This window comes from Phocoena phocoena, chromosome 15 (assembly GCF_963924675.1).
Source record: "Phocoena phocoena chromosome 15, mPhoPho1.1, whole genome shotgun sequence".
Lineage (NCBI taxonomy): Eukaryota > Metazoa > Chordata > Mammalia > Artiodactyla > Phocoenidae > Phocoena > Phocoena phocoena.
The window spans coordinates 36,644,535-36,672,286 of record NC_089233.1 but is presented as its reverse complement, the minus strand read 5'-3'; the positions used below and the strand labels follow the sequence as shown (position 1 = coordinate 36,672,286).

The window sequence follows — 27,752 nt, the reverse complement described above, 5'->3', positions numbered from 1 at the left end:
CACACCAGTCACTCCTCCTCTGGGTCCCCAGCAACAACAAGCCCTTGGGGTCCTGAGAGCCAGGGAGGGGCAGCATGCGGCTGGGGGGTGGCCTGGGAGCAGGTGCCACCGTGCCCCGCTTGTCTCCCTGCAGAGCAACAGTGAGCTCGCCATCCTGTCCAATGAGCATGGCTCCTACAGGTACACAGAGTTCCTGACGGGGCTGGGCAAGCTCATTGAGCTCAAGGACTGCCAGCCGGACAAGGTGTACCTGGGCGGCCTGGACGTGTGCGGCGAGGACGGCCAGTTCACCTACTGCTGGCATGACGACATCATGCAAGGTGTGTGCCCTCCCCCGCCCGCTCCTCCCGGCTCCTGCAAGCCCTCAGGAGCCTCCGGAGAAACGTAGCCCTCCTCTCAGGGGCACTGAGGGCTGCACCCACTGCCACCTGTCCTCGCCCCCAGCCTCAGCCTGAGGAGCCCTCACTGGCACCCTGCCTGGGTTGGCGCCACCCCGCTTAGCTCCGCTCCACCCCACCCTGCAGCCGTCTTCCACATCGCCACCCTGATGCCCACCAAGGACATGGACAAGCACCGCTGTGACAAGAAGCGCCACCTGGGCAACGACTTCGTGTCCATTGTCTACAACGACTCTGGCGAGGACTTCAAGCTCGGCACCATCAAAGTGAGCAAGGGGCCCAAAGGGCAGGTGGGCGTGGATCTGGGCCCCAGGCCCCCAGGCTGGAAGCCGGATCTCTCTGGGGAAGTACCCCCTGTTCTGTGTTGAGCAGAGATAGCGAGCTTCGCTGGGTGAGCGTTGGTGACATCACGACCCGCTTGTGTAACCCCCTGAGGTGGCGGGCCCCCACCTGGGCCGTGTCCTCTTCTGTGATGAGGACACCCGTTGGTTTCCTCTTGGAGCCATGCACTGCTGTGGGTTTTGTGCGACTGTGCTTGGCGGGTGCATGGCAGGTGGTGGGTACGCAGCGTTTGCTTGTAACAACCCTGAGCCCTGTCTCCCAGTCCGTCCCTCATGTCGTCGCTCAGTGGTTGGGCTGGGCCTGGTATCACCCGCTTTCCTAGAGGAAGTCGCTGGGGCTCGAGGTCCCGTGGGGAGGAGGCGGGCTCAGTGCAGGTGGCTCGTCACAGGGTGGCCATGTGTGGATGAGCTGCAAGGCCGAGTGGGCAGGTGCCTGGCACAGCCCAGGGTCTGAGGTGCCCGTGCTCAGGGGCATTGGGATTTATTCTGAGTGCATTGAGCAGCCTTGGAGGAGGTCACTGAACACAGACCCCCTGGGGTTTGGGGTAGAGGCAGGAGTGTCTGGGGAGGCCGAAGTGGGCCTCCTGCATTGTAGAGCTGTTGGCGGGGAGGGGGAGGATGACCACACACACACACGGAAACCTCGGAGGGGCCTGAGGTGTGGATGCTCCGTGTGCCATCCTGGGCGGCCCAGGAACTTGCAGAGCTCCACATGCTGCTTTCAGCCAACAGTGAGGCAGGTGTTTGCTGGGCAGCACAGAAGCCCTGGGCAGTGTGGAGGCATTGGGAGCTGTGTGACCGTTTGGCTTATGCAGGCTGTACGTGAGGCAGTAGAAGGGTGACAGGGTGGTGGCCCCCAGGCCAGGTGAGGAGTAAGTGTGGGTGTGCAGGTGGCAGCTACATGTGCTGAGTTAGCGAGCATCTAACCAACGAGCCAGCTGCCCTCCTGGGCTAAGTGTGGGGTGGCAGAAAGTGGCCCTTGGTGCTGGGGTGACCCCTGCTCTTGTCCGGGCAGGGCCAGTTCAACTTTGTCCACGTGATCATCACCCCCCTGGATTATGAGTGCAACCTGGTGTCGCTGCAGTGCAGGAAAGGTGAGGCACGGGGCCAGGTGGGGAGGCACCCGGGGCTCTGAGCCCCACATGAGTGCTGTGTCTCCCCAGACATGGAGGGCCTCGTGGACACCAGCGTGGCCAAGATCGTGTCCGATCGAAACCTGCCCTTCGTGGCCCGTCAGATGGCCCTGCACGCAAATGTGAGCAGAGGTGGCCCCCGGGAGGTGGGTGGGACAGGCCCACAGGTGCCACCTGTGCAGGGCTCACTGTTCTGCCTTCCCCGCCCCAGATGGCCTCGCAGGTGCACCACAGCCGCTCCAACCCCACTGACACCTATCCCTCCAAGTGGATTGCCAGGCTCCGCCACATCAAGCGGCTCCGCCACCGGGTAGGGAGGTTGGGCCGTGGGCATGCTGGGCATTGGGGGTGGGGGCGCTCCCTCAGAGACGTGATGGCTGACTGGGGGTGCTGGTATCCAGCCTGGGGAGCATGGGTCGCCCCTTCTGGACTTGCTGCCGAAGCTCCCTGTCCCTCAGATCCGTGAGGAAGCCCACTACTCAAATGCCAGCCTGCCCCTGATGCAGACTCACCCTCCTGGCCACGCCAAGGCCCCCACGCAGGCCCCAGCTGAGTCCACGCCCACCTACGAGACAGGCCAGCGGAAGCGCCTCGTCTCCTCCGTGGATGACTTCACTGAGTTTGTGTGAGGCTGCACGGGGGCTGGTGCCTGGTCCTGTTGGGGCTTCTCTGAGATGCTGAGCACGTGCCTGGGCTCCCCCAGCTGTCACCTGAGCAGCCGTGCTGCCGGACTCTCCCTGCCCCCATGAGGCACACTGGGTGGTATTTATTTGTGCAAATAAAGTGCTGGTGTGGCCCAGACCTGTGTGCTTGGACACAGACACCGGAGTGGACACAGACACTGGAACGGTCAGTCAACTCATTTATTTGACTTCGTGTGTTGGGTGGGGTGGGATCGAGGCTGTAGCTTTGGCCATGCCCACTGGAGTGGGGAGGGGGCCTGTCAGGCTGCTGTTGGGGCCTTGCCCTCAGGAAAGCCTCACATGTGCACTGTCATGCTCACCTCCCCTGGCCCGGGAGCCAGCCCCCGGGGAGAGATCTTTCCCCCTACCCACCCTAGGGCCCCGTGCCATGCACTGGTGCTGCCCCTCGCCCAGACCCACCAGCAGGCCTGGGCAGGGGAGGAGAATAAGGCCATGGTGGTGACAAGAAGGGCCCGGGGTGGTTGCACCCCTCCAACTGTCCTCTCTGCCCAGCACCTGCCCAAGTCCAGACTTGGAGCCAAGAAATGGCTGTTGCTTCCCTAGCCGTGTGGGCAGGTGTCTGGGGAGGGAGGCCAGCTCTGCAGTCCCAGCTCCCCCTTAAGGTGGGTGACAGTGGGCACAGGCTCTTTCAGCCACCAGGCCCCTTGGCCCCATTGAAAAATAAAAGCGACGTACAAAAATATATACATTTTAACCCCACATAAATTACTGACAGACAATAGACACACAGCGGCAGCTGGAGGTGAATGCACTCAGCAGGGGGACAGAGGAGGTAATAATTTAGGGGGGGAGGATGACAGGAAGTGCAGGTTCCATCCCCCATAGCCTGGATCCTTAGCAAGGGGGAGATGTCTGCCCAGGAGGTGGGGCCGGGCACAGCCCGCTGTACCTGAGGACTTGGGAAATAAATTAGCATCTCAGAGGCCGGGCACTCAGTCCAATACTGTTGTGTCCTCCCACAGGGAACTGGGGAGGGGACCCTGGGTCCTAGCTGGCCACGCGGCCTCTTTAAAGTGCTGAAGCCCACAGAGAGACACAAGTGCTGCCTGCTCTCTGGGGGACCTGCGTGCAGCTGTTCTGCCTGGCCTGAAACCTCGAGGGTGGCAGAAGGTAATAATACTGAGCGGTGTCTGCTCTGGCTCTGAGGGGCCAGAGTGAAGCCACAGGCCCACCCCAGAGAAGAGGCATGAGCCCAGATCCCCTGGGACTAAGTGCTGCTGGGGTGGATCTTGTTCTTGGCCCGCAGGGATGCCCTGCTGGGGCCTATAGCCAAGCCAACGCCTCCACTGACCCGGACAAGGCAGCTGGGCAGGACTGGCCTCAGGCCTGGGGAGGGGCTAGGGGGAGGTGAGGCTGTGGGCCCGCTGCTCCTGCGGCCATGCAGGCTCTGCAGCCGCTGCTCCAGCTGGTAGACATCCTCCGTGGCCTGGTTGAGTCGGTCAAACTGGGTGAGTAGGGCCTCAAACACGGCTTGGAGACGGGAGGGCTCAGGTTCGGGCTCCCCTCGGGGCCCTAGCCGGCCCAAGCCCACACTCAGCCCATCCAGCTGGCTGGAGGAGGTGGAGGGGTGGGAGGCGTCGGAGCCTCCGCTGGGTGGGGGCACATCCGGAGAAGACTTGGAGCCCCTGGATGAGCGGGAGGGCAGGGGCTCCATCCCTTCAAAGCGGACTTTGTGGCGGAACTGGGGGCGGCACAGGGGCTCGGTCAGTCCGGCTGCACCCTGGGCTCAGCTGGGCCCAGGGTGCGTCCCTCTCCCCCCCACTGGGCCGTACCCACCTCCTTGACTTTGCTGAAGCCCATCCAGAGGCGCAGCCGGCGCAAGAACAGTTCCACCATCTCGTAGTCCTGCGGCTCCCAAGCTGGGCGGTACAGCTCCCCACGCAGAGCGTGGTACCGCCACCGCAGGAGGACTGCCCCCAGCCTCAGGGCACCCCACAGCCGCAGGGCCCAGAGCCCCGTGCATAGCACAGGGGACAGGCGCCAGGACTCCGCAGGGCACAGGGCAGGACCCCCAGCCTCGGGACACAGCACCAGGAGGGCCCGGGCAGCGCTCCGAAGTGAGTCCACGCAGGAGGAGACCAACTGTGGGGAAGGTGGCATGAGTGAGGCGCGGCCTGGGCTAAGCCACCCTCTCCGATGGCCCCACTGGTACCTACCAGGACAGCCAGTTGCGCGTAGGCCACGGCGAGCACCACCAGGCCTAAGGCCGCCCCCACGAGCTCTGGCAGGGCCCGGCACAGCGTCTTGCCGAAAACCGACCACTGGCGCACAAAGCGCAGCTGCTGGGCAGCCTGTGGACAGAGGGCGTCAGCCGACCGACCCCGCCAACGCCGGCTCGCCCCGGCACACCGGCCCAACACTCACCTTGACCAAAAGCAAGAAGAGCAGCGAGGCGGTCAGGCCGCGGGCCACGGCGCTCAGCTGTGCCACCTGCTCGAAGCTGGTAAAGCGGCGCGGGCGGCCGCGCAGGAAGCGGGTCCACTGGCGGTCAGCGGCGCCCAGCTGGGCCAGGCGCACCAGTGCTGCGGCCGCAGTCAGCGCCACCAGCAGCCACCGCGCCCAGGTCCCAGGCCGCGTGGCGCGCGCACGCCCCTCCCTGCGCCAGGCGCGCACCTCAGCCGCGGAGAAGTACACAGCGAACAGCAGCAGGCTCACCTATGGAGGCGGGGCAGGGGAGGGGTCAGGACAGGGGCGGGGGCATCGGGGCCGGGGCGGGGCCGGGGCGGGGCCTACCGAGGTGAGCAGCGGCAGCGAGAGGCCGGCGCTAAGGCGCCGCAGCGCGAACGGGCGGACGCTGAGCGCCGCTACGGCGTGTCCGGCCGCCGGGAACTCCAGGCGCAGCGTGACGGCGGCGTGCAGCCCCACCGCCGGGCTGTAGTGCGTGAGCTCCACGAACACTGCACGGCTCCTGCGCGGAGGGCCCGGAGTCAGACGGGGTGGGAAGGAAGGGGACGCGCCAGGAAAAGCCGATGCGCTCGCAGAAGAAGCTTGGGGGCAGGTGTTGGGAGGGTGAGGCGTGCACTGGGGAGGCCGCGAGGCTGCAGGCGGGCTCGCTGGGCTCCTTCAGGGGATGATAAGAAGCAGCGAAGCTGGGCGCAGGAGTGAGCCAGCCCGCAGATGTGACCGACGTGCACAGTGGGCGGGGTTCGGGAGGAGCTGAGGGAAGGGCGCCCACCTGTTGTCGATCCAGTTGTGCAGCTGCAGGAAGCCCAGCTGCGCGCGGCTCTCTTCCAGGCTGGGCCCCAGCTCCTGCACGTAGCCCCCGCTGTCATACACGGCGCAGGAGCCCCAGTACCAGACGCTGCCAGGGAGGAGGACAGTGTCTGAGCCGGCGCCATGCAGAACGTGGGAGTGGGCTGGAACGAGGGGCTCCTCTGGGGAACTCCCCCTGCCCCCTGGGCACCCTGACCTGCCCTCCGTGCTCACCCCAGCAGGTCTGGCGCCGAGTAGGCCCACATCTCAGAGCCGTTGTGGGCAGCACTCCCCCAGCCAATGCCGTAGTCGCTGGTGCTGAAGCCCCCTGAGGCTGCTAAGCACGTAGGGGCCCCTGAGCCAGGCGGCTCCGGGCAGAGCGCTGAAAGCAGAGGGCTGGGGAATGAGCCCGGCCAAACCAGGAGCATTGACTGTTCACCAGCCTCCTAGGCTGAGCTCTATGGGATCTCACCGAACCCTCCCAGCAACCCAGAAGATAGATGTCACTGTCTCACCTACACATCGAGAAACTGAGGCAGGGAGGTCACCCAGCTAAGGGAGTTGGAACCAGACCCTGGCCAAAGGCTTCTCTTTGGAAAAAAGGATGGGTAAATGGCAGGGTGCCCCACCCCAGCTCACCTTCCTGTAGCCGCACCTGCCGCAGTCGTGGGGGCCCCAGCTCTGGTCTGGACGGGTTCCCGTGGATGTAGGGGAGCAGCACGTGGGACATCCACGGCCAGAACTCATCAGACCTGACCACACCAGACAGAGTCACATGCTCCATCCTTCAGCTTCTAGGGCCCACCAGAGGTCAGAGGCCCAGACAGCATTGCTACTGTAGCCCCGGCCCAGCCAGGGGGAGGCGGCCAGTGCTACCCCAGGGGACGAGGCACAACCTGGTTCCTCAGCCAGGGTGTTGAGCAGTGTCTGTGGTCTCTACCCATTGTCAGCAACACCCACTCCAGTTCTGACAACCAAAAATGTATTGAGGTGCTTCCCAATATCCCCTAGGGGCTGGGTTGGACCAAGGGCGGGATCAAGGTGGACCCTGGTCAGCATCAGCACCACCCTGGCCAAAAAGATAGACCTGTGCCTGCATATCGGGGCGTCCATACCGGGTGATGGCCAGGAAGGCCTGGCTGTCCAGCTCCTGCTTGATGGCGCTCTGCAGGCGGTAGGCATGGTTGTGGCACGAGGTGTCCCCATAGTTGGCCAGCAGCGTCACCAGCAGGAAGAACATGTATACCAGAAGGCCCTGGGGGGCAGGGATGACCCAGAGTCAGCTGAATCCTGCCTGCCCCCACCCCACCCGTGACAGAGCAGGGCTTCCAGACGCTGGGCAGCAAAGTGCCCACAGCCAGGGGGCCTTGTGCTGAGAGCCAGGCCTGGGGGCAGACGTGGTCCGTGAAGGCCAAGGAGCCGCACCAGGGCCCAGTGAGGCCAGGAAGGAGCAGGCATTTGAGTTGGGCAGGAGGATGGGCCAGGAGGTGATGGGAGGGAGTTGGGGCGGGGGCTGCAGAGCCCTACACCACCTGCTAAAGGGCCTTTGGTGGTCAGAAAGAGGGTGCAGGTGAGACTTTTGAGAAAGGCAGGATCTCCTGGAAGATGCTGCCCTGGCCAGGAGGCCAGAGAGGGAGGGCAGGCGCTGGCTGCGTGGCCTGAGCTCACCCTCAGCATCCTGTGCAGCCTCTTGACCTTTCGGGCTTCCTCCTTTGCCAGGAAGAGCGCAAAGCCATGGGGCGGCCGCACGCGGGGCACACGCTCGCTCACGGGCGTCACGGCCGGGCTTTCCACCAGCGTATCATCCTCATCAGGGTGCAGCCGCTTGGCCACCAGTGAGAAATACAGAGCTTCCAGCAGGACCTGGACCAGGGCTAGCATCAGAGGGGCCCGTGGGTGCCAGAGGCTGGCAGCCTGGCCCCCCTGCATCCCACTTACCTTGAGTGGCTCCCAGCAGAGGAACGAAGCCAGGAAGCTGGAGCTGCTTGAGAGGAGCCACATGACAGACACGCTGGGGGGGAAGCCAGCGCCGACCCACCCTGACACCCCCACGGCCACGGCCACCAGGAGCAGGCTAAGCCCGTGGGCCAGGGGCGCACACCAGGCCGGCAGCAGTCGTTTCCGCAGACCCTCCACCAGCCCTGGGGAGGCAGACACAGACAGGACAGGTCACCAGCAGCGCAGAGGAAGGGGTGGGGAGGGCCAACCTAGGGATTCAGGAGCGCACCTGTCCTGGACAGCTCTGCCGGCTGGGGCTGCTCCCACGTCAGGCTTGGGCTGGGCAGCCCCCTCTCCCCTGGCAGCATCAGCGTCTGATTCCTCTCACCAGGGGCACTGCACCTGAGGCACAGGCAGAGGGGAGCAGCCAGCACTCACCTGTTGGCCCACACGCCACCCAAGGCGCGGCCAGCCCACCTCTCTGGGCCCGTGCATTCCCTTCTCCTGGTCCATGGAGAGAGAGGACACTGCCCCAAGCCAGGTGGAGATGGTGCTGAAGGCCAGAACACCACTGGTCACTCTGGGGAGGGGCCAGGTCACCTCGTCCGGGACCCGGTCCTCACCTCACATCACTGTGACCTGTTGCCCCTCCGTCCTGCCACCACTCCAGCAGCCATTGCCCCCCACAGTGCCACCATCCGGCCTCCAGCCTGGTCCCCCAGCCTGATCTCTGTGCCAGCAAACCAGGCCTCCCTGCACGCGAAACCCAAGACCGGCTTCTGGACAAGGAAACGTACATGTGTCTTTCACATGCCGAGCTGCCTGTCTCTCCCGGCGCCACCCGACCTGACCTTCCGGGCTCCAGAGCTGCTACAGAGAGAGGGCAGCTACAGGAGCCAGAGCAGAGAGGAGAGAAGGGGGAGAAAGAAAGAGGGAAGCAAGATGGTGACAGCCATGAACTGGGGACAAAGTGCACACACTTAGCAGCGGGTCTGCACCGCTGTGCCCTGAAGAGAATGGGCGTCCAGACACGCCTGCCGCTGAGTGGCGGCAAACCTTTCTGGTTTTGTGCGTCTCCCAGGGAATAAAAGGCATTATGGCTTCTGGAGGTGGGACAGCACAGAGAGAACAGACATGAATATACAGGACACACTTTTCTCTTGAAATGGATTTTTCTGATTATAAAAGTAGCATAAACTATTTGTAGAAAATAGATTTCCATCATGCAAAGAACAGTAGTGTTAATAGTTATTTCTAGTCCTTTTTCTCTATGTGTGTTTACATTTTACACGCAGATAGAAACAAGTCGTATCGGGATCAGTGGTTCAGCTAGAATACATAGGGTTTGACATTTGACTCTAAGCTGCAGGAGAGCAAAGGCTATGTCTGATTGGGTTCACTGATTCCTTCGGTCACAACCAGCATGACGTCCCCTAACTAGATGCCAGGCCCTGCTCTACGCACTGAGAGACGAGCACAGTCCATGTGCATGTCATGTGCACGTGCTGGTGAGGGAAGCAGACAGAAAGCATAGGCGAAGCAGGGGAGGACACGGAGACAGGCCTGTTTCTGCCCTGCACGAGCACGCGCCCACATTCCCGTGCCTTTTACATTATTTACACGGGGCAGGAAGGAAGGCTCTGATCAGGAAGTATCTGAGAGGAGACCTGAAGGAAGTAGAAGGTGAGGCTCCTGTCTTGGGAAGAACCCTCCAGGCAAAGGGAGCAGCTAATATAAAAGATGAGGACAGAAGAGCAACGGAAGCCACAGCCAAAGGAAGTGGGTGACGGAGGTGGCAAGAGAGGGACAGGGAGGGGGTGGGTGGGGCCAGATCAGGTGTGGTTGGGGGAGCATTGTGAGAACTGTGCCCAGTTGCAGCAGGTCACCTGCGGGATGGCCCCAGTGATGCTTTCCTCCTAACCAAGAGAATACTGTGGAAATGATTGTGTGTGAATAAGGGGCTGGGCCACAAAGGGACACTATGGCTTCCACCTTGTTCTCCTGGACCACTCACTTTGGTCGCCATGTTGTGAGGATGCTCAAGCAGCCTAGTGCTGAGGTCCAGATGGCGAAGAGCTGAGGCCTCCCACCAACAGCCCATACCAATGTGCCCCCCTCCCCACCCCAGGAGGGCAGTGGCAGGGTCTGCTGCAGGGAGAAGGAAGGTGAGCTGTAAGGAAGGAACAGGACTCTGCTGAGTCAGCCCTGGAATGGTCCAGGCAGAGGATGATGTTTGGATGGTAGGTGCAAGGGCAGGTGGAGAGAAGGTCAGATTCCGAATCTGGAAAGTAGCAGACAGAATCTGTTAAAGGCTCGTGTGAGAAAGTACTTGAAAAGAGAGGAGTCAAGAATGAATCCAAGAATTTTGTCTTGGTCAGTCCAAGAGTGCATCTGCCCTTTCCTGAGACATCTCATGTTGCTGTGCGAGTCTGTGCTGCCCTGGACACTCATGTGGAGAAGTTGCTTACTGGCAGGTGGATGTCTGGACCTGGGTGTCAGGGAGGGCTCTGGGCTGAAGATGGTGGGGTGGTCAGCTGCTAATTACTACCAGGGCTTCCTCATAGCATAGGTTTCCAAACTGATTGGCAATTCCTTCATTAAAATTCTATCATGGCATTGTTATCTGTCTTCGTTAAACAAATTGAGAAGCTTTACCTTTTTCTCTGTGTTCTGGGAAAGTTTGTATATCTCAGTAATTTTTGGTTGCTTGAAAATTAGAATAGTTAGAAGGAATGGAAATACGGATATTAAAATAGGTACAGATGAGAAAAGAGGTATGAGGTAATTCTATGTGAATCTTTGTTATTAAATTGGAAACCAGCCAAGAAGTTGAGACATTCTTAAAAACATAAAACTGAAGGGAATTCCCTGGCGGTCCAGTGGTTAGGACTCGGCACTTTCACTGCCAGGGCCCAGGTTCAATCCCTGGTCAGAGAACGAAACCCCACCGTGCGGCCAAAAAAAAAGAAAAGAAAAACCATGAAATTGAAATAGTGTCGAAAAGAAAAACATTAGCTATTTATACAACCCCGCATCATGGCAGGTTCTGCCATCTTCACACTGGTGGCCTTTTGTTACTCAAACATCCCTCCCTCCTGCCACCCTAAAGGGAACACTGGCTAGGCCCTGGTGACCCCACGAGGTCTTTCAACAGATGAGGGACTCTGAGGCCTAACAACTTCGCCCCAGCCCCACACTGGCTGGACAGCACGAGTGCAGGCCCAGACAGGGAGCAGGGTTACTTGGCTGGGCTCCCTGCTGCCCCCCACCCCCAGGAGCTGGGCACTCACAGGCCAGCGAGCAGGTCTGTTTCTCCTTGAGTGTCCTGGGTGGGGGCCAGGCTGCCAGCCCCTTCAGCCAGGATCTGCCGGATCAGGTCTTCATCTGCAGGGAGCAAAATGTGTCAGCCCTGGAGCCTTCCCTCCTCCTGGGGGGAGCTGGGGGACACCACCCTCCCCACCCCTGCTCACCCACCTGAAGCTGAGAAGTATTTGGCAGGTGAGGAGGGGCTGACCAGGGAGAGACTGTCATCCTCTGGGCCCAGCGTGCGGCCCATCCGGCCCCGGGCCAGCCGCTGCAAGGTGCTGCCCATGACGGACGGGTCACTCAGCAAGTCTGGCCAACTGAGGGTGCCTTCGCTGGATGGCCAGCACACCAGGCTGCAGGCGACAGGTCAGCAAGGGGAGCCCGGAGGACGCGTCTGCACACATACCCAACCCAAGTCCCGTCACACATGGACATGAGGTGCTGCTGAGCAAACATTCCCGGGACAGCCCCACGACACACGGACGAGGACACGTGACGCGGCACATGCGAGGCGCAGCTGACCTACAGGAGAAATGGCTCACATTTCCTCTAGAGACCCCCACCTTTTAGAATCCTCCACAAATAAGTCATGTTTCATTTGTCCAGCAAAGGCCTGTTGAGAAGCACAGAGGAAACCTGATTCCAGGCTGCCCAGAACACGACCCCATCCGGGCAGGCCCTGGGGAGCCCGCACCTCAGCGCCGAGTCCTGGGAAGGCAAGTACGGAGCTGTCCAGCACAGATGAGTCCAGGCAGCTGTCCATGTCCAGCGCCTGCGGCCCTGCTGGTGTGGGGCTCGGGCCCCCGGCCACCTGCAGGAGAGGCAGGCAGTCAGTGGGAGGCAGCTTGGGCCCCTGCTGTGGGGAGGCATGCTCGCTCCTGGCAGGCAGAGTCTAGAGCAGTGCTCTCCTGGAGAATGTTCTAGATGCACACATTCTACACCTACACTGTCCATCACAGGAACTACTTGCCACATGCCAATACAGAACACCTGAAGTGTGGCTGGTGTAATGGAGAAGCTGAAGTTTTAATTTTATCTAATTTTAATCAACTTAAATATAAACAGCCAGGGACTTCCCTGGTGGCACAGTGGTTAAGAATCTGCCTGCCAATGCAGGGGACACAGGTTCGATCCCTGGTCCGGGAAGATCCCACAGGCCGCAGAGCAACTAAGCCCATGTGCCACAACTACTGAGCCTGTGCTCTAGAGCCCGTGAGCCACAACTACTAAGCCCGTGTGCCACAACTACTGAAGCTTGTGTGCCTAGAGCCCATGCTCCGCAACAAGAGAAGCCACTGCAATGAGAAGCCCATGGACCAAAACGAAGAGTAGCCCCCACTCGCCGCAACTAGAGAAAGCCTGCACGCAGCAATGAAGACCCAACGCAGCCAAAAAAAAAAAAAAAAAAATATATATATATATATGTAAAAATATATACACACACACACACATATATATAAAAACAGCCACATATGGGAAATTCCCTGGCAGTCTACTGGTTAGGACTCCGTGCTTCCACTGCAGAGGGCGTGGGTTCGATCCCTATTCGGGGAACTAAGATCCTGCATGCCCCATGGCATGGCCAAAAATTTAAAAAAAACAAAAAAAAAACCCTGCCCCCCCAAAAAAACACAGCCACATACAGCTAAGGATGTCCATTCTGGGTTCCTGGGGGAAATGCCACTTGTCATGGTGTATGACCCTTTCTTATGAGACAAGGGCATCAGCCAGTTCCCCAGCCAGTCCTGTTTGCTTCAGTGGTGTCAGCAGTGACCCCTGTTCACTCCTGATTCTGACACCCTGCATCTCTCCCCTGGCTCCTGACCCCTCTCTGGCTGCCATACTGAACAGCACAGCCCTTGGCAGGGGCAGCCGTGCCCATGCTCCAGGACCCCCGCCCACCTTGCTCCGGGACATCCGGAAGAGGAACAGGATGGCCAGGTAGACGGGGTAGACAACCAGGCTGGACACCAGGCCGACGGCGATGGTGTCGATGCTCAGTGGGATCAGACTGGACGCGGGCCTCACACTGTGGCAGGAGAGGAGAGATGGGCTGGCTTGGGGGGTGGGGCAGGAGGGGTTGGGGGTTGGGCAGAGAGAGGGTGTGCCGACCCCCACAGCACCCACCTGTAGGTAGCATCTCCCACAGCACCGTACCACACGGCGTTGGCACCCAGGAAGAGGCAGATGAGGAGGACGCAGCACGTGGCTCGCTGGACACGTGTAAAGCGGCTCCGAGGTGGCCGGTCCCACATGGAGAGCCAGACATGTTTGTCAAAGAAGCCGCGCTGCAGTTCGGCCACCAGGAGGCGCTGGAACCGCTGCAGGGCCACATCGCCTGGGCGGGGACAGGAGGGCTTCAGGAGATCCCAGGGCCAGGAGCCCCAGCCCCCCACCCCCACCCCATGGCCCCGCCGCCACCGGGGCAGGGCCTTACTTGCCGCCAGCACCTCCTTCTCCACCAGGCCCCCGTTGGCCTCCGTCTCCACTGACAGCCAGTCGTTGACCAGGAAGAAGGTGCTGCGGGCGTTCTGCAGGTCCCTGACGATGATGTGCTGCAGGAACCAGGCAGGGCTCAGCCCTGTGGAGGGGAGGGGCAGGGTGGTCAGGGCTGGGTGGGGCAAAAGGGGGGTGGGGGCGGCAGCAGCAGGGCCCCCAGACCTTTGTTGTCATGCCACACGCGGATCTTCCACACGCTGCCCAGGCTGTGTGGGGTGGCGATCTGGAAGATGTCCAGGCTGTTGCGGTGGAAGGCTCCGTCCCCATCCAGGTGCCGGTGGCCGCTGCGGCTGTCCGCCCCGTACAGCATGATGCCCACATGAGCTGTGGTCCCTGAAGGACGGAGGAACAGGGGGCAGGACTCTGGGCTTGCCGCCCACCAGACATTGACCCCGGGCGAGTCTGCCCTGACAACCTTCCTTCGACAGGCACAGGCAGCCCTCACCCTGCGGCTCTGATACAAATGGATCTCAGTCGCCTCAAACCATTAAATGAACGGCCCCCAGTGACACAATTCAAATGCCAGCTGTGGTGGTGCCTTAACTGCGAGTAACAGCATGGAACGTGAAGGTGGCTGCCAGCCTTCAGTCCACTACACAAGAGATGCATGTCCTGACGGGTGACATCACCTCTCCCAGAGGCTGCTGGTGACCAGTCACCATACACCTCTCAGTCCCCATACGGACCACCAAGTGCACAGCAGTGTTGCCCCATGTCCCCAGTGATAAACCTACACGACGTTTTATAAAAGTGGGTCATCAACACAGAGGACCAAAAAAAAAATTAAAAATAAGGGGCTTCCCTGGTGGTGCAGTGGTTGAGAGTCCGCCTGCCGATGCAGGGGACACGGGTTCGTGCCCCGGTCCGGGAAGATCCCACGTGCCGCGGAGCGGCTGGGCCCGTGACCCATGGCCGCTAAACCTGCGCGTCCAGAGCCTGTGCTCCACAATGGGAGAGGCCACAACAGTGAGAGGCCCGCGTACCATGAAACAAACAAACAAAATAAATAAACAAAAATAAATAAAATAAATAAAAGAGAGGGACTTCCTTGGTGGCGCAGTGGTTAAGAATCCGCCTGCCAATGCAGAGGACACGGGTTTGAGCCCTGGACCGGGAAGATCCCACATACCATGGAGCAACTAAGCCCGTGTGCCACAACTACTGAGCCTGTGCTCTAGAGCCTGCAAGCCACAACTACTGAGCCCGCGTGCTGCAACTACTGAAGCCTGCACACCTAGAGCCCATGCTCCATAAGAGAAGCCACCACAGTGAGAAAGAAGCCCACGCACCGCAATGAAGAGTAGACCCCCACTCACCTCAGCTAGAGAAAGCCTGCGCAAGCAGCAACGAAGACCCAACGCAGCCAAAAAAAATTTAAAAGACAAAAGAGAGAACCAGGTGACAAAGATGAAAGCACAGCATAGAAATGAAAAATGGTACCAAGGAAGCGAAATTTGCATCAAAGGCAAACACACGACTGAAGAAACAGCCGACCACGGGGCCACTGTCGCTGCCGCTGCCCCAGGGGCTCTGGAGAGGCCGTCGCTGACAGCAAACTCACCAACATGAGTGAGAGCAATCGTTGAGACAAAAAGGATGAAGACGTCACATAGCTATGGATGCCGGCAAAAACTTCACGTGGAAAGAACTCTCAGAGGTACTTCACAGTGAGGAGAGCACAAGAGGTCGGCAGCAAAGTGTCCGCTGGCCAAGGCACAAAGATGCCCCCTCGGGTGGCAATTACAGATGAGAAGGCAAGTGCTGCTCAAACTACCCTTGGTAAGTTTCCCACAAAGAAATAAGGCACTTTAGTTCTCAGCGTCTAACGCTTCATGTTACACTGTGCTAACTCCACATCATCACGTTTCTTCCCACATTTTTAACCAAAGTTCAAGAGCTTTTGATGTCTTGAAAACAATCTTTTCACCAGGACGATTTATTCATTTAATAATCATTTCCCACACCAATCGTCAGGCTATTCCACCCGGCTGTGCACGTCAGCGGCTGCCCACAGGGACTACGAGCCCACTGCATGCCCACAGGTGCAGATGAACGAGCTGCTGTTTGGCACAGCCATGGTGACCCAAACCCCTGCTGGAAGCCACCCCTCTATTACAAGAGTCCCCATCAGGAAGGCAGCCCCCCTCACCTGAGCCCCGGCCCCAGCCGGTCTTGACCAGGATCTCATACTTGAAGCGACCCCCCTTCCCGCAGAACGGGATGACGCGGACCCGGCTGACGTCCAGCTGGTCCAGCTTACGCAGGATCACAGCCGTGACCGCATAGGTCACCAGGCACACAGTGCACGTCAGCAGGACGATGTAGTTCACGCTTGAGGCTGGCTCCTAGGGAGACAGAGCCATCAGGCCCCAGGGGCGCAGCCCAGCCCTTGCCTGCTCAGGGTGGAGCTGGGGCTCCCCAGAAGTCCAAGGGTGCAGCACCACTCACGGGGAAGATGAAGTGGACGTGGCTGGGAGGCACAAAGAGACTGGCACCGAAGGCGGTGAGGTGGCGGGTGAGGCAGACAGCCTGGCTGGGTGAGGTCTCCTCTAGGGGCACGAGGCCCTCCGTCCGCCATGCCATCTCCTTCTCGCTGAAGTACTGGCAGAGGGACGTGTACAGACCCACGGACACCTCCAGTGCTGACCATCGGAAGTGGCTGGTCAGGTTCAGGTAGTAGCTCGCGCCCAGATCTCTGGTCCTGGGAGAATTGGGGGTGTCATGGCCAGACCTGGCCTGGCCCGCTCCCCAAACCCCACGGGGAGCCCCCGGGCCCTGGCACATACGGATCCGACCATGTCCACCTACCCTCAGAGACCAGCCCCACCCCGCCAACAAGTCCCACTGCTCCCAGGTCCAGGGCAGGACGTGCTCACCCCGGGGCAATGAAGAAGGTGTAAGGCCTGTGGTCGTCGCCTGCCAGGACCTCCAGACTGATTCTCCTGCTGGCGGAGCAGTTGTGCTCGTTGGGCCAGGGCATAGCGTGCAGGTAGGCGGCCAGGTAGGGCTCAGGCTCCTCCGGCAGGTAGTGCTCTGCGGGTGGCATGTGCAGGCTCAGACACCTGCTCGGGCAGCTCACACACCCCAGGGGACAACCCCAGAAGCCCTCCCCAGCCACCCCGCTGTCCTCCAGCCAGGCCCCCAGGGCCCCATGAAGCAGGAGACAGACTTTACCGAAGGCCACGAGGTGGGGGTGCCCGCGAGAAACACCTGTTCACCTGGCCACCCCACTGCCCCACACAGGCTGGGCCACAGGAGGGAAGAGGAGGCCGCCCACCGAGGGCCCTGCTGTGCCACGCACCGTTCAGCACCATGAAAGTAAGCTGCAGGTGAAGCCCGGCCTCAGGGTTGCTGTTCTCGGGGGTGACCACGACACTGACTGAGGCCTGGGGCTGGACGATGGCGGAGCCAGCAGGGATGCGGTGACCCAGGGCAGCCTGGTCTGAGTTGTTGGGCACCTTCACGGTAATGGCGCGCTCTGAGGCCAGCTGCCCAATGGGGATCTGGGTGCCGGCCTGTGTCTGGAAAGCCATGGACGCCACCTTGGTGGAGACAGTGTAGTTGCTGATGTAGCCAAAGGGGAAGGGGTTGGAGTCGACGAGGAGGATGAGTTGCACCACATCACTGAGGTTGGACAGGGCCCCGCTGAAGGCTGTGGGGATGGAGAAGTGGCAGCCGGGGCTTGAGGCGTCGCCCTGGCACAGCAGACTCAGTGGATCCGAGCGCTTGCCCTGTGCCACGATCTCTTCACCCGCCAGGGTCAGGGGCTCCTCGTTGAGCACACGGGAGCGCATGAGGATACCCATGAGGGCCGATGAGAGCTGGTAGGCCCTGGACGCCACCAGTAGTGACGGCGGCTCTGCCCCCAGCTCCGAGGGCTGTGGGCCCTGCACGTCCGAGCTGGCCAGGTGGATGAGGTCACCTACGGATAGGAGAGATTAGGCGGAGAAGTGGGGAGAGGGATCATGGGGAAAGGTTGGGGGGAGAGGTCCGGTTTGGGGAGAGGTCTGGTGGGGGGAGAGGTGGCAGAGAGCTTGGGGGAGAGGTTGGGGGGAGAGGTCCGGTGGGGGGCAGAGATTGGAAGGGGGGGTAGAGGTAGGGGAAGGTCCGGGGAGCAGCAGGAGCCCACACCTGTGATGTTGAGGATGCTGTCGGCAATGGCAGTGGGCGTCCCAGTGCCCGCAGCGGTCTCGGCCTGCAGGATGCGCATCATGCCCTCTAGCTTGTGCAGTGTCTTCTTCAGGCACGAGCGGCACACGAATTCCCAGCTGGACACCTGCAGGGAGCCCATCACCATGTCCAGCCCCACTCCAGCCCGGCTGACCCAGGCCAGGTAGGGGCCACTCAGCAGCAGCTCCCCCCATTTCTGCCCCTCAGCCCAGTTTGGCTCCGCCATGCTCGCTGTGATCCTGGAGCAGCCTCTGTGACAGCGGCCTCCCCACCTCCGTGGAGCCGTTCCAAACCACCTTTCGTGTTGCAGCTAGAAAATCCATGCCAAACACGGCTACACCCATGGGCATCTCTGCCAGGAGCCCTTCAGTGGCTCTTCCCCACACACAGGCAGAGTTCAAGGTAATGTGGCCCCAATGGCCACCCCGGCCACACACACAGCCAATAAGCCATGTCGCAGACAGGGCAACCCCCACCCAGAAAACCTTCCCCTCCCTTCTCCTCCACAAGGCCTCGGCAGCAATCCCCTGCCACCCTGAGCACAGTCCCCCCCCACCCCCGCCGCCAAGACAGAGCCCAGCCCAGCCCGGCTGCTGAGTCCTAGGCGAGGGTGGCGGAGTCAGGTGTAACCACAGGCTCACAGGCGAGAGTACAAAACAGCCTCGCCCCTCCCCACACCTGGGCCTTGTGCCCTGGACCCCTGCAGGGTCACCCTGGGGGGCACCCGTGGCTCATGCTGGGATAGCTGAGAACGGGCACGTGGCCACACAGAGTTGGCTAGGAAAGGAGCTCTCAGGTCGTCAGGGTTGGGGGCCCAGGGCTGCCGCAGGGCCTGTGTCTCGTCCTACCGTGCACTGGGCCAGGGCGGCTGCAACCTGCTGGATGTCGTCCACGGTGTTGACCCGCAGGGAGACCAGGGTCTCAGTGACGTTCTTGCGTATCTGGGCGCGCAGCTGCCGCCTAGGGTCTGGCTCTGCCACCATGGCCAGGGCCTGCTCGTACTGCAGGCACAGGGGAGCCGTCAGCAGGAGATGGGCAGCCCCACCTACAGTGCAGGCTGACCAAGGGCAGGCATCTCGGCTGCTGCCTAACACCAGCGGCGACTCAAGCCCTGTGTCAAGGGCAAAAGGGGTATTCCCCAGGACCCCGAGTAGGGGCTATGGGCACGAGGAGAGGAGGAGGCAGCCTGGCACTGGGGAGGGCCCCGCAAGTGGGTGCTGCTGGGAGCAGGAGTGGTGCCGAGGCCCTGGTAAGGAGAGGGGGTCTGGGCCACCCCCAGCACAGAGGCCAGCGCAGGAGGGGCTCCTCAGCCGCACTGACCTCATTGAGCACAGCGACGAGGGCCAGCGAGTATTCGATGACGTGCTGGGGGTCGGCCTGGCGCAGCAGCCCAGGCAGCGTGCTCTCTGTGAGGCTGTACAGCCAGGGCGTGAGATCTGGGGGGCCGTCGGAGGACTCTCCGGGGGGCTCTGGCAGGGTGATGGCCAGAGACCTGTGGGCAGAGGCTGTGGATGAACAGGTGGCGGGTCCCCCTCCCACCCCCAGCCAGGCCCTGTTCCACAGGCACAGACTCACCTGTTGAGGGCGACCACGGCGGCACCCAGCTGGTCCTGCACAACCACAGCCAAGCCCACCACAAAGTGGGGCGCAAAGCCAGGTGGCAGCACAGCCCCATAGGTGGAGAGGCTGCCCTTGTAGACACAGAACTCCTCGCAGTGGCCCTGGTGACAGCGCCGCAGCAGCAGGGCATACACCAGTGGAGCACCCGCGTCCTCCTCGTCCTGCCAGCCTGTGGGACCCCAGGGCATCAGCGGGGTCCCAATGTGCCCCCCATCACCAGTGCCTGTGGGCCGTACTCACCCACACACTCGAAGTGCACCTTGGTGGTGAGGGCGCGCACAGCCTCGAGCGGGAAAAGGCGACAGGAGCCCCCCAGTGGAGGGCGGTTCGGGGCAAGATGGATGGAGGCGCAGCCCTGCTCCTGGCCCAAGCGGCCCAGCACCGTGAGCGTGAATGTGTAGCCCTCGCCGTCCCGTAGCACGCCGCGCCGCACCACCAGCCGCATGCCCGCACTGCCCGTGGACGTGGTTGTCTCATCCAGCACCAGTGTCTCATTGCTAAAGCTGCGCGCAGCCCAGCGCTAAGAGGGCACCCAGATCACAGGTGCTCAGGGGCAGGTCTCCCCCAGGCCCACCAACTTTGGTCCCCACCCGGGGCCCCCTGCTCACCCCGTGCTCGGAGCCCCCGCCGCAGTTGTCACAGCGGCCCTCCAGGTACACGTAGGAGCTGCGACTCACTGCGTACACCGCCTGCGCCTTGCAGGACACACACTCCAAGGACACGATGGGTACCCGGCCACTCCGGATCAGCACCTGGAGGCCAGGCAGGATTAGAGAGAGGCATGCCCACCCTGGCCAGGAGCCTCTGGATCAGGGCTCTGCTCCTGAGGCCCAGACCCTTGAGTCTGCCCCGTGTGGTGGGTGGTAGCGAAACCCATGGAAGAGCAGGGCCCCTGCCCCTGCCATTCTCCCACCTGCAGAAGCTCCTCTCAGACCCAGCCAACTCCTAAGTCAGGCCGAAGCCCAGGTTCTGTGGGGCCATGAGCTCAGCCCTCACCCAGGATGTTTGTATCGTTTTGTGACTCCTAGGATTGGCGAGGGACAGGGGAGGAAGATAGGGGGAGGAGGGAATTTAATGAAGTGCAGACCATGATGGGCTTATTTTCTGCAGCACCCCGGGCCGGTCTTGGGCCTGGCACACAGCAGGCACTCAACAGGTGCTCAGCTACAAACGGATAAACAGAGGCGTGAAGGTACAGATGGACTAGTGTCCGCGTGGGGACAAGCATAGCTCAGCTCAGCGCAGCCCCGTCTGAGCCTCCCACTGCTCTCTGCACTGGGGGCGGGGCCCACATCAGACAGCCCCAGACAGCCACTCCGGGCAGAAACCTGGCACGGGGGATGGACACCCCATCCCAGGCACCAGCAGGGCCTGATGCACCCACTCCTGTTACAGTAGCAGGAGTGGTGCCATGGGGCCAAGCATACGTGGTCCTGACCGCCTGGCAGCTTAGGGAGGGAGACAGAGCGTGCTCCACACACAGGCAAGAACAGGCCCTCCTCATTCAGGGAGGGGACACCATGCTCTGGGGAAGGGACGTGTCTCCTCGCTGGTAGCCTTCAGTGCTGCGTGGACAGTGAATTTCTCACAAACCACTAGGGCCTGTGCTGTGCCTCTAAGCTTTGTGCACAGCTACGGCCTTTTTGGAAGAAAGCAATGCCAGAGAAGCATCTTGTTAAGTAGAATTAACATCAAGAGTAATAATGATTTAAAACCAATAGCTTCTAGAAGTACTAAAACAAAAAACCAAAAAAAGCCTGAAAAATGGGTGCTCGGGGACTTCCCTGGTGGCACAGTGGTTAAGAATCTGCCTGCCAATGCAGGGGACACGGGTTCGGGCCCTGGCCCGGGAAGATCCCACATGCCGCGGAGCAGCTAAGCCCATGTGCCACAACTACTGAGCCTGTGCTCTAGAGCCCGTGAGCCACAACTACTGAGCCCGTGTGCCACAACTACTGAAGCCCACATGTCTAGAGCCCGTGCTCCGCAACAAGAGAAGCCACCACAATGAGAAGCCTGTACACCCCAACAAAGAGTAGCTCCCACTCACCGCAACTAGAGAAAGCCCACACGCGGCAACAAAGACCCAATGCAGCCAAAGATAATTAAAAAAAAAAAGGGTACTCGGTACTATGTGCAGGCAGGGGCCCTGTGCACTCAGCCTCTCTGGCAGTCCCCCCACCCTGGGGGCCGGTAGCTCCACCCAGGGCTGGGCCAGAGCAGCACCCACCGTCTGGTTGGTGACCTCCTCCTTGCGGCCTGCCTTCCATACGGTCAGGTTGAAGGTGTACTCCACACCGGCTTGCAGACGCTCCCGGGGGATGGTGACCACGCTGCTCCCACGGGGCCCGAAGTTCAGCGCACACCCGCCAGTCTCACTCTGCAGTCCGTAACAGGGCCAGGGAGGGGGTGCGCACGGGGTTGAGATCCTAGGCCTGCCTCCAATTAGATCCTGGCCGGGGACGGCTGGGCAGACCCCTCCCCTTGCTGGGATCGAGCCCACCAGGCACTCGGACATATCAAGCAGACCCAAGAGCCTGCCAGCCTCATCCACACAAACGACCTAAGGGGGATCAGGAGAACGATTGCCCCGCCATGTGACTGACCTGCGTCGAGGCCACGCAGGCCCAGTGGAAGCTGAGTGGCGTCTGGTCACCGTCCTCCAGGTTGGGGTCATAGGACTTGCTCCCATCCAGCACCAGGTCCTGAGAGTCCGACCACACACGGTAGGAGCCACCCTCGACAATGGGCACCAGGCGCTCAGGGGCCACTGTCACATTGGCCTGGATGCTCCGTGCCAGCGGTGTGTCCCCAAATGACACCACGAACACAAAGCAGTAGTGGCCCACAGGCAGCACCATCCGTGGCACCACCAGCTGGGGCCGGCTCACATCCACACTGGGCAGGGTCACCCGGGCCATGCGCCCAGGCCGCTGGCAGCTGGTGGCACGGTACACCTCCCAGCGGTACTCAGTCTGGTACGTGACACAGTCACGCAGGTCGACGTGGGCCTCCAGGTAGTTGCGCTGGGAGCGCCGCATAAGTACCTGTGGGGGCAGGGCCACATCCACCTCGGGCTCCCTGCAGGCCAACACGTGGACGGTGACTGTGGTCTGCGCCACAAAGAAGCTCACCAGGTTGGAGGCATTCACCTCCACACGGTAGTCCCCAGGCTGCAGGTAGGAGTGAGCCACCCAGGGAACCTCCGTGTCCTCTGCCAGGGCCCCGTCCCCAAAGTCCCAGTGGTAGGCCACACGCCGGGGGCTGGGGCTCGTGGCAGCCTCGAAGTGGGCCGAGCGGTTGGTGAAGCAGCGGCCGCTGCGCAGCGCCACGTGCTGAATGACGTCCTGGACATCAATCATGAGCGTGTGGTTTACACCGCCCAGCTCATTGAAGGCTCGCACGTGGATCTCCAGCAGCCCTGCGGCCACGGGAGTATAGGTGACGTCGCGACCCGACAGGATGACCAGTGAGTCTCCCTGAACCTTCTGCAGCGAGAAGTACCACGCGTAGGCAACATGGGAACCCCGCTGCACCCGGGCCGTGAAGTTCCTCTCGGCGCCCGTGGCGATGGCCGGCTCACAGCAGTCGGGCACCTGGAGCCCACCCACAGCCTCCAGCACTGAGACACGCACCTGCGCCTGCACCCGGCTTACGTGGTTCTCGGCCTGGATGCTCACCGTGTAGTCCCCGAGCCGGGGGAAGCTGCGGGAGAAGTGGGGCCCGGGGAGCACCTCGAGGCCAGCCCCACTGACCTGTAGGTGGAAGCTGACGGCCGAGCCGGCAGCCAGCAGGATCTGAAAGTGAACCAGCTGCCCGGGCTCCACCACCTTCCTGCTGGCCCATAGCACCAGGCCCACGATGGGCTCCTCCACCGTGAGGTTGTGTGTGGCCACGACCCAGCTGACCGCGTTGGAGGCGTTGAGCTGAATGGAAAAGGTGCCGGCGTCGGGGAGGACCACGGCAATGTGTTGGCCATGCCTGCTGCCACCCGGCACGGCCCAGCACCAGCTCACGTTGGTGCCCGAGGCCAGCTGCCCCCAGAAAGGCACGGTGGAACTGGCCACCACAAAGCTGCGGTCCAGTTCACCAGCCCTGATGCTGAGGCCACTGACAGGCACCTGCACAGCCACCTCAATGCTGGCGTTGGCTGAGCCCAGTTGGTTCTTGGCCATGACTGTGACCAGGTGCAGGCCGGGGCTGGGAAAGGTGTGGGTGGTGGATGGCTCTGGGGTCTCCCAGCCCAGCCCTTCCTCCAGGGACCAGGTGTAAGTGACGCCACTGCCACCAGCCAGCTCAGCGCGGAGGGCGACACTTGCATTGACAGCCACCGGGTTTGGGGAGGCGGTGGCGGCCAGCCACCCCACAGGCTCCACAAAGTTCACGGTGCGGTTGGCTGAGGCGCTGCCCAGCATGTTGGTGGCCCGCAGCTGGATGTGGTAGGTGCCAGCCTCGAGCACAGTGAGCGAGAAGGTTTTGCCGCTGCCAGCCAGGGCCAGGCCACTGTCCCGCTGAGCGGTCCAGCTGTAGGAGATGTTGGTACCATCCCTGACTGCGGCCTGCAGCTGCAACGTGCAGTTGGTGGGGAAGCAGCAGCTACTGCCGCCGCCCACCACCTGCAGCCCCTCGATGTGCTGCAGGACATAGATGAAGATATTGTCCTGGGCGGCGCCCACCTCATTCTCAGCTGTGACAATGATGTTGAAGGTGCCGACAGACCGGAAGGTGTAGGAGATGGTGGGGCCCCCAGGGATGGGCGTGCAGCGGTCACAGAGGACCCAGGAGTAATGCACGTCACTGCCCGCCTCCAGGGAGGTGCTGAAGCTCACGCTGCCGTTCAGGGGTACCACCGTGCGGCTGGCATTGACGCTGAGCCCCCGCACACGCCACTGCACAGTGACATTCAGCTGGGCCTCCCCACGGCTCACCTCGTTCCAGCCAGACACCCTGATGGGGAAGCAGCCCGTGCTGCTGTAGGCATGGGTGACCGCAGGGCCCTGGAGCCGCCCGCCATCCCCCAGCTCCCACAGGTAGGTGGCGGGGTGCCCGCGTCCCACAGCAGAGAACAGGTAGGGCTGCTGCAGCTCCAGCACATGGGAGCCATTGACCCTGATGCCTGTGAGATCCACGGGCTCCTGCACCTCCACGAGTGCCGAGTCGTTGGCAGCTGAGATGTTGTTGGACACGGTGACGGTCACCAGGTAGGAACCTGAGTCCCAGTAGGTGAATGTGGCCTCGGGGCCCCCGACGCGGGCAGCGGCATCCTCAGTGCCAAAGTCCCAGGTGTAGCGGTAGGGGAATGGGGGCCAGGCGCAGGCAACTAGCCGGGCTGTGTCCCCGACCCGCACGAACTGCCTCTCGGGCCACATGGTGATGTTGCCCACCTCGGGCTCCACGCAGATGCTGCTGAAGTAATGTGCCTTATTCACGTGGCTCGACAGGACCAGCGCCAGGGGGAATGTACCGCTACGTGTGAAATTGTGCATCACTGTCGGTTCCCCCCGGACGGTCGTGTTGGACGAGCCATCCCCGAAGGTCCAGTCGAAGATGTAGTTGGTAGGGTTCCCAGTGACGTGGGCTGTGAGCTGGGCGTGGGGCTGGGTGGGGATGCAGGCTGTAGGGTCGATCCACAGCACCTCCAGGACGAAGACCTGTATGGGCAGGCTCCGGGCCAGGTTTCCAGTGGGGCTGGACGCGCCCACGGTCACCGTGCAGTTCTGCGCCCGCAGGTACACGTGCTCTACTGTGGCCTCAGGGCCCATGAGCACTGTGCCGTCCCCCATGTCGAAAGTCCATGTGACGTTGTCGCCCGAATCCAGGGTGGCGCTGACCACCACGGGTGCACCCTGCTCCACGGCCGGGCTCAGGCTCACGGTCAGGCCACGGAGCTCCTCGAAGACACGGACGCTGATGCTCGCCACTGTACTACTCACCGTGTTGTTGACCTCCAGTCGGATGTGGTATGCGCCCCTCGAGGCGAACGTGTGGTTGACCTCTGGCTGGGGCTGTATTACATCTGGGGAGCCATCCCCGAAATCCCACGTGTACAGGACCCCCCCAGGCGAGGGAAGCGGGTGCGGGAAGAAGGTGACAGGCCAGCCAGCCACCAGGACCCGGCTGCCCGCAGCCACGGCCACGGCGGGCAGGGTGGCACGCACACTCACAGGCACCTGCTGCGTCAGGTTCTCGAAGGTACTGGACACGAGCAGGGTCAGGTTGTATTCACCTGGCAGACAGGCCCAGAATGGGGACGGGGACTGGGCCGGGGCCGCCGCCACCACCTACTCAGCAGAGCCCCTCCTAACCTTGTGCTGTGGGCAGGGGCCTGGGGTGGGGGTGAGGCGCAAAGCAGGGCCCCAGTTATAACGTGAACAGAGAACGCCCTTGGACCCAGGCCCGGGTGCTCTCAGCACAGGGCAAGTTGCAGGTCTGAGGCAGAAAGATGAAGAGCAACCGTCTCCAGGTACGACTGCCCTTGGGGTGACAGGGCAGGCATAGGTGCAGGGCTGAGATCACAGGAACAGGGCTGGGATCATAGGGGCACCACTGTTTACTCTGCATTTCTGTATGTGAGGCTTCTAGAATTGCAAAAATGACTAAAAGGAACCTTCCCTTCTCCCCCAAAAAAGGCTCAGGGAAGGAGTCAGGAGGGGATAGAAGGGTCCGGTTTCTGGCCGGCAGACTTGAATCATGGGTCTCAGAGTCCTAGTCCACCCCTCAACCCTGGACATCCCTTCTTCACCCCAGTGAGGGCCCTGCGCCAACAGCCCAGGCTGGATTCCGGGAGGCAGGACCAAGGGGGGCTGTCCCCCAGGGAGGGGCTGTCCCCGGGGCAGGGCTCACCCAAGCTGGAGGCTGGCAGGGCAGCAGGCCTGCCCCTTACCTGGGACAGTGTAGGTATGTGTGATGTTGTGCTCCACCAGCACCTGGGCCACTGTGGGGTCTGGGACCTGGAAGGACTCGTTGTATGGAGGCTTGAACTGGCCGATCACCTGCTCCCCATCCCCGAAGGTCCACCTGCCAGGGCAGCGAGCAGGCAAGTGAGCAGGCTAGGAGGGAGGGGTAGGAAGGAGGGGTGGGGAGGACCCGGCTGTAGCCCCTTTCCTTGCACCTCCTTTCAGGGTACCACCCGCCCTGCTGCAGCCCCCCAGCCGCTCCCAATGTCCTATGTACCCAGCACGTCCTGACAGATGAGGAGGTGGAGGCTGGGGCCCCACCCAGGGCCCAGCACACTCACAGAAAGGCCACCTCCATGGCCGAGTCCACCAGCACATCAGCCGCCAGCGCCAGCGTGGCATTGGGGGGCAGCACGGGCGGCACCGCAGACACCCGCAGGCCCCGCATCCTGTGCATCCGCTCGACGGTGACGTTGTAGTTCACGGTGACATTGCTCACGTGGTTGGAGGCCGTCAGCTGTGGGGACAGGCGGCAGTGAGCAGGCCACCAGCCGGCCACAGGGCAGCGTGGACAGAGCCCCTCCTCCCCGCACTCACCCACAGCTGCCACGGGGTCCTCGGGAGCAAAGCAGAACAGAAGGCACAGGTGAGCAGCAGACAGCCCAGCCCCCGCCCCACCCACCCCCACCCTACTCTCCACCCTGTGCCCACGCCCCCCGCCCACCGAGAGCTTGAAGACGGCGGCGCTCTGGTAGATGACGTTGAAGACCACATTGTGGAAGGTCAGGGACTGCTTGTCATCAATGGTCCAGCGGAAGACCACATCCGAGCCAGCCTCCACCACGGGGCTGTACCTCTGCGGAAGGGCACAGCGTCAGCTGGCCATGGCCCTGCCCCAGCCCAGGGTCTTTGGGGGACCAACTGTGCCCTCAACCCACGTCTATCCGCCTGGACACAGCTCCCTATGGGGCTTCCCTCTAGGCTAAGGAGGCCACATAGTGCGGGGCTGAGCCTGGGCTTGGTTACATCCTGACCTCTCTGTACCTCAGTTTCTTCATCTGTAAAATAAACCCAACACCCGTTGGGTTGGGCCAACCCACCTCAGTCTGTGCACCCCCATCCCAGGGCTCCTGCTCAGGCCCCCGTAGCTGGACAGCACAGTGCCGTTTGGGAAGGCATGTGAGTCTCAATGGGCCTCATGGTTCTGGATGTTTACCTGAGTCACCTGATAGAACAGGTGTGAACAGGGAAGCCAGGGGAAGGGGACACAACCACCCAACAGCTCCTGTGCTAAGGCTGCAGAACTGGTGGCTGCCTTATGTGAGGTGGGTACTCCCAGGACAGGGACAGCCACTCCCGGAGTGGCACCAACAGTGGCCGGGTGGCATCAGATCCCAACCTCAAAAAGCGCTCACTTTAGCCAGGTGGGAACACAGCAGGGCCCCAAAAACACACCCAGGATCAGCAAGGTCAGAGGTGGGTGGAGAGTTCGACAATTCGTGCAGGAAATGTGAGAGCAAAAAGAAGCATTTTCTGAGCAACTGTTTCACAGGTG

At 61.7% G+C, this 27,752-nt stretch overlaps 2 protein-coding genes across 19 annotated transcripts in view; one reads left to right on the top strand and one right to left on the bottom strand.

The window, feature by feature from the left end:
- Positions 1-2,664, top strand: part of TSC2 (TSC complex subunit 2) — a 36,521-nt gene extending 33,857 nt beyond the window's left edge. For 17 of the 18 annotated variants that reach the window (XM_065893004.1, XM_065893003.1, XM_065892997.1 and 14 more), the window contains 6 exons: positions 134-320; positions 525-664; positions 1,755-1,833; positions 1,903-1,994; positions 2,084-2,182; positions 2,331-2,664. In XM_065893004.1, coding sequence (XP_065749076.1) covers positions 134-320; positions 525-664; positions 1,755-1,833; positions 1,903-1,994; positions 2,084-2,182; positions 2,331-2,501 — 768 coding nt within the window. In that variant the 3' untranslated portion in view covers positions 2,502-2,664. The remainder of the gene's footprint in view (positions 1-133; positions 321-524; positions 665-1,754; positions 1,834-1,902; positions 1,995-2,083; positions 2,183-2,330) is intronic. The other variant, XM_065892996.1, reaches the window with a different exon arrangement.
- Positions 2,665-2,721: 57 nt separating this feature from the next.
- The window catches only part of PKD1 (polycystin 1, transient receptor potential channel interacting), a 47,620-nt gene continuing 22,589 nt past the window's right edge, over positions 2,722-27,752 (bottom strand). The window contains exons 12-46 of the mRNA XM_065891826.1: positions 26,922-27,053; positions 26,539-26,714; positions 26,185-26,318; positions 21,908-25,527; positions 21,532-21,681; positions 19,910-20,053; positions 19,542-19,821; positions 19,257-19,470; positions 19,002-19,173; positions 18,530-18,682; positions 17,643-17,787; positions 16,811-17,433; positions 16,388-16,542; positions 15,960-16,212; positions 15,661-15,856; positions 13,674-13,844; positions 13,450-13,593; positions 13,140-13,350; positions 12,915-13,041; positions 11,707-11,823; positions 11,576-11,625; positions 11,181-11,365; positions 10,997-11,090; positions 7,996-8,108; positions 7,707-7,909; positions 7,437-7,631; positions 6,884-7,023; positions 6,408-6,520; positions 6,003-6,150; positions 5,752-5,877; positions 5,310-5,484; positions 4,941-5,231; positions 4,733-4,867; positions 4,353-4,658; positions 2,722-4,257 (exon numbers count right to left, since the gene is read on the bottom strand). Of these exons, the coding sequence (XP_065747898.1) occupies positions 3,784-4,257; positions 4,353-4,658; positions 4,733-4,867; positions 4,941-5,231; positions 5,310-5,484; positions 5,752-5,877; positions 6,003-6,150; positions 6,408-6,520; positions 6,884-7,023; positions 7,437-7,631; positions 7,707-7,909; positions 7,996-8,108; positions 10,997-11,090; positions 11,181-11,365; positions 11,576-11,625; positions 11,707-11,823; positions 12,915-13,041; positions 13,140-13,350; positions 13,450-13,593; positions 13,674-13,844; positions 15,661-15,856; positions 15,960-16,212; positions 16,388-16,542; positions 16,811-17,433; positions 17,643-17,787; positions 18,530-18,682; positions 19,002-19,173; positions 19,257-19,470; positions 19,542-19,821; positions 19,910-20,053; positions 21,532-21,681; positions 21,908-25,527; positions 26,185-26,318; positions 26,539-26,714; positions 26,922-27,053 (10,065 nt within the window). The 3' untranslated portion in view covers positions 2,722-3,783. The remainder of the gene's footprint in view (positions 4,258-4,352; positions 4,659-4,732; positions 4,868-4,940; positions 5,232-5,309; positions 5,485-5,751; positions 5,878-6,002; positions 6,151-6,407; positions 6,521-6,883; positions 7,024-7,436; positions 7,632-7,706; positions 7,910-7,995; positions 8,109-10,996; positions 11,091-11,180; positions 11,366-11,575; positions 11,626-11,706; positions 11,824-12,914; positions 13,042-13,139; positions 13,351-13,449; positions 13,594-13,673; positions 13,845-15,660; positions 15,857-15,959; positions 16,213-16,387; positions 16,543-16,810; positions 17,434-17,642; positions 17,788-18,529; positions 18,683-19,001; positions 19,174-19,256; positions 19,471-19,541; positions 19,822-19,909; positions 20,054-21,531; positions 21,682-21,907; positions 25,528-26,184; positions 26,319-26,538; positions 26,715-26,921; positions 27,054-27,752) is intronic.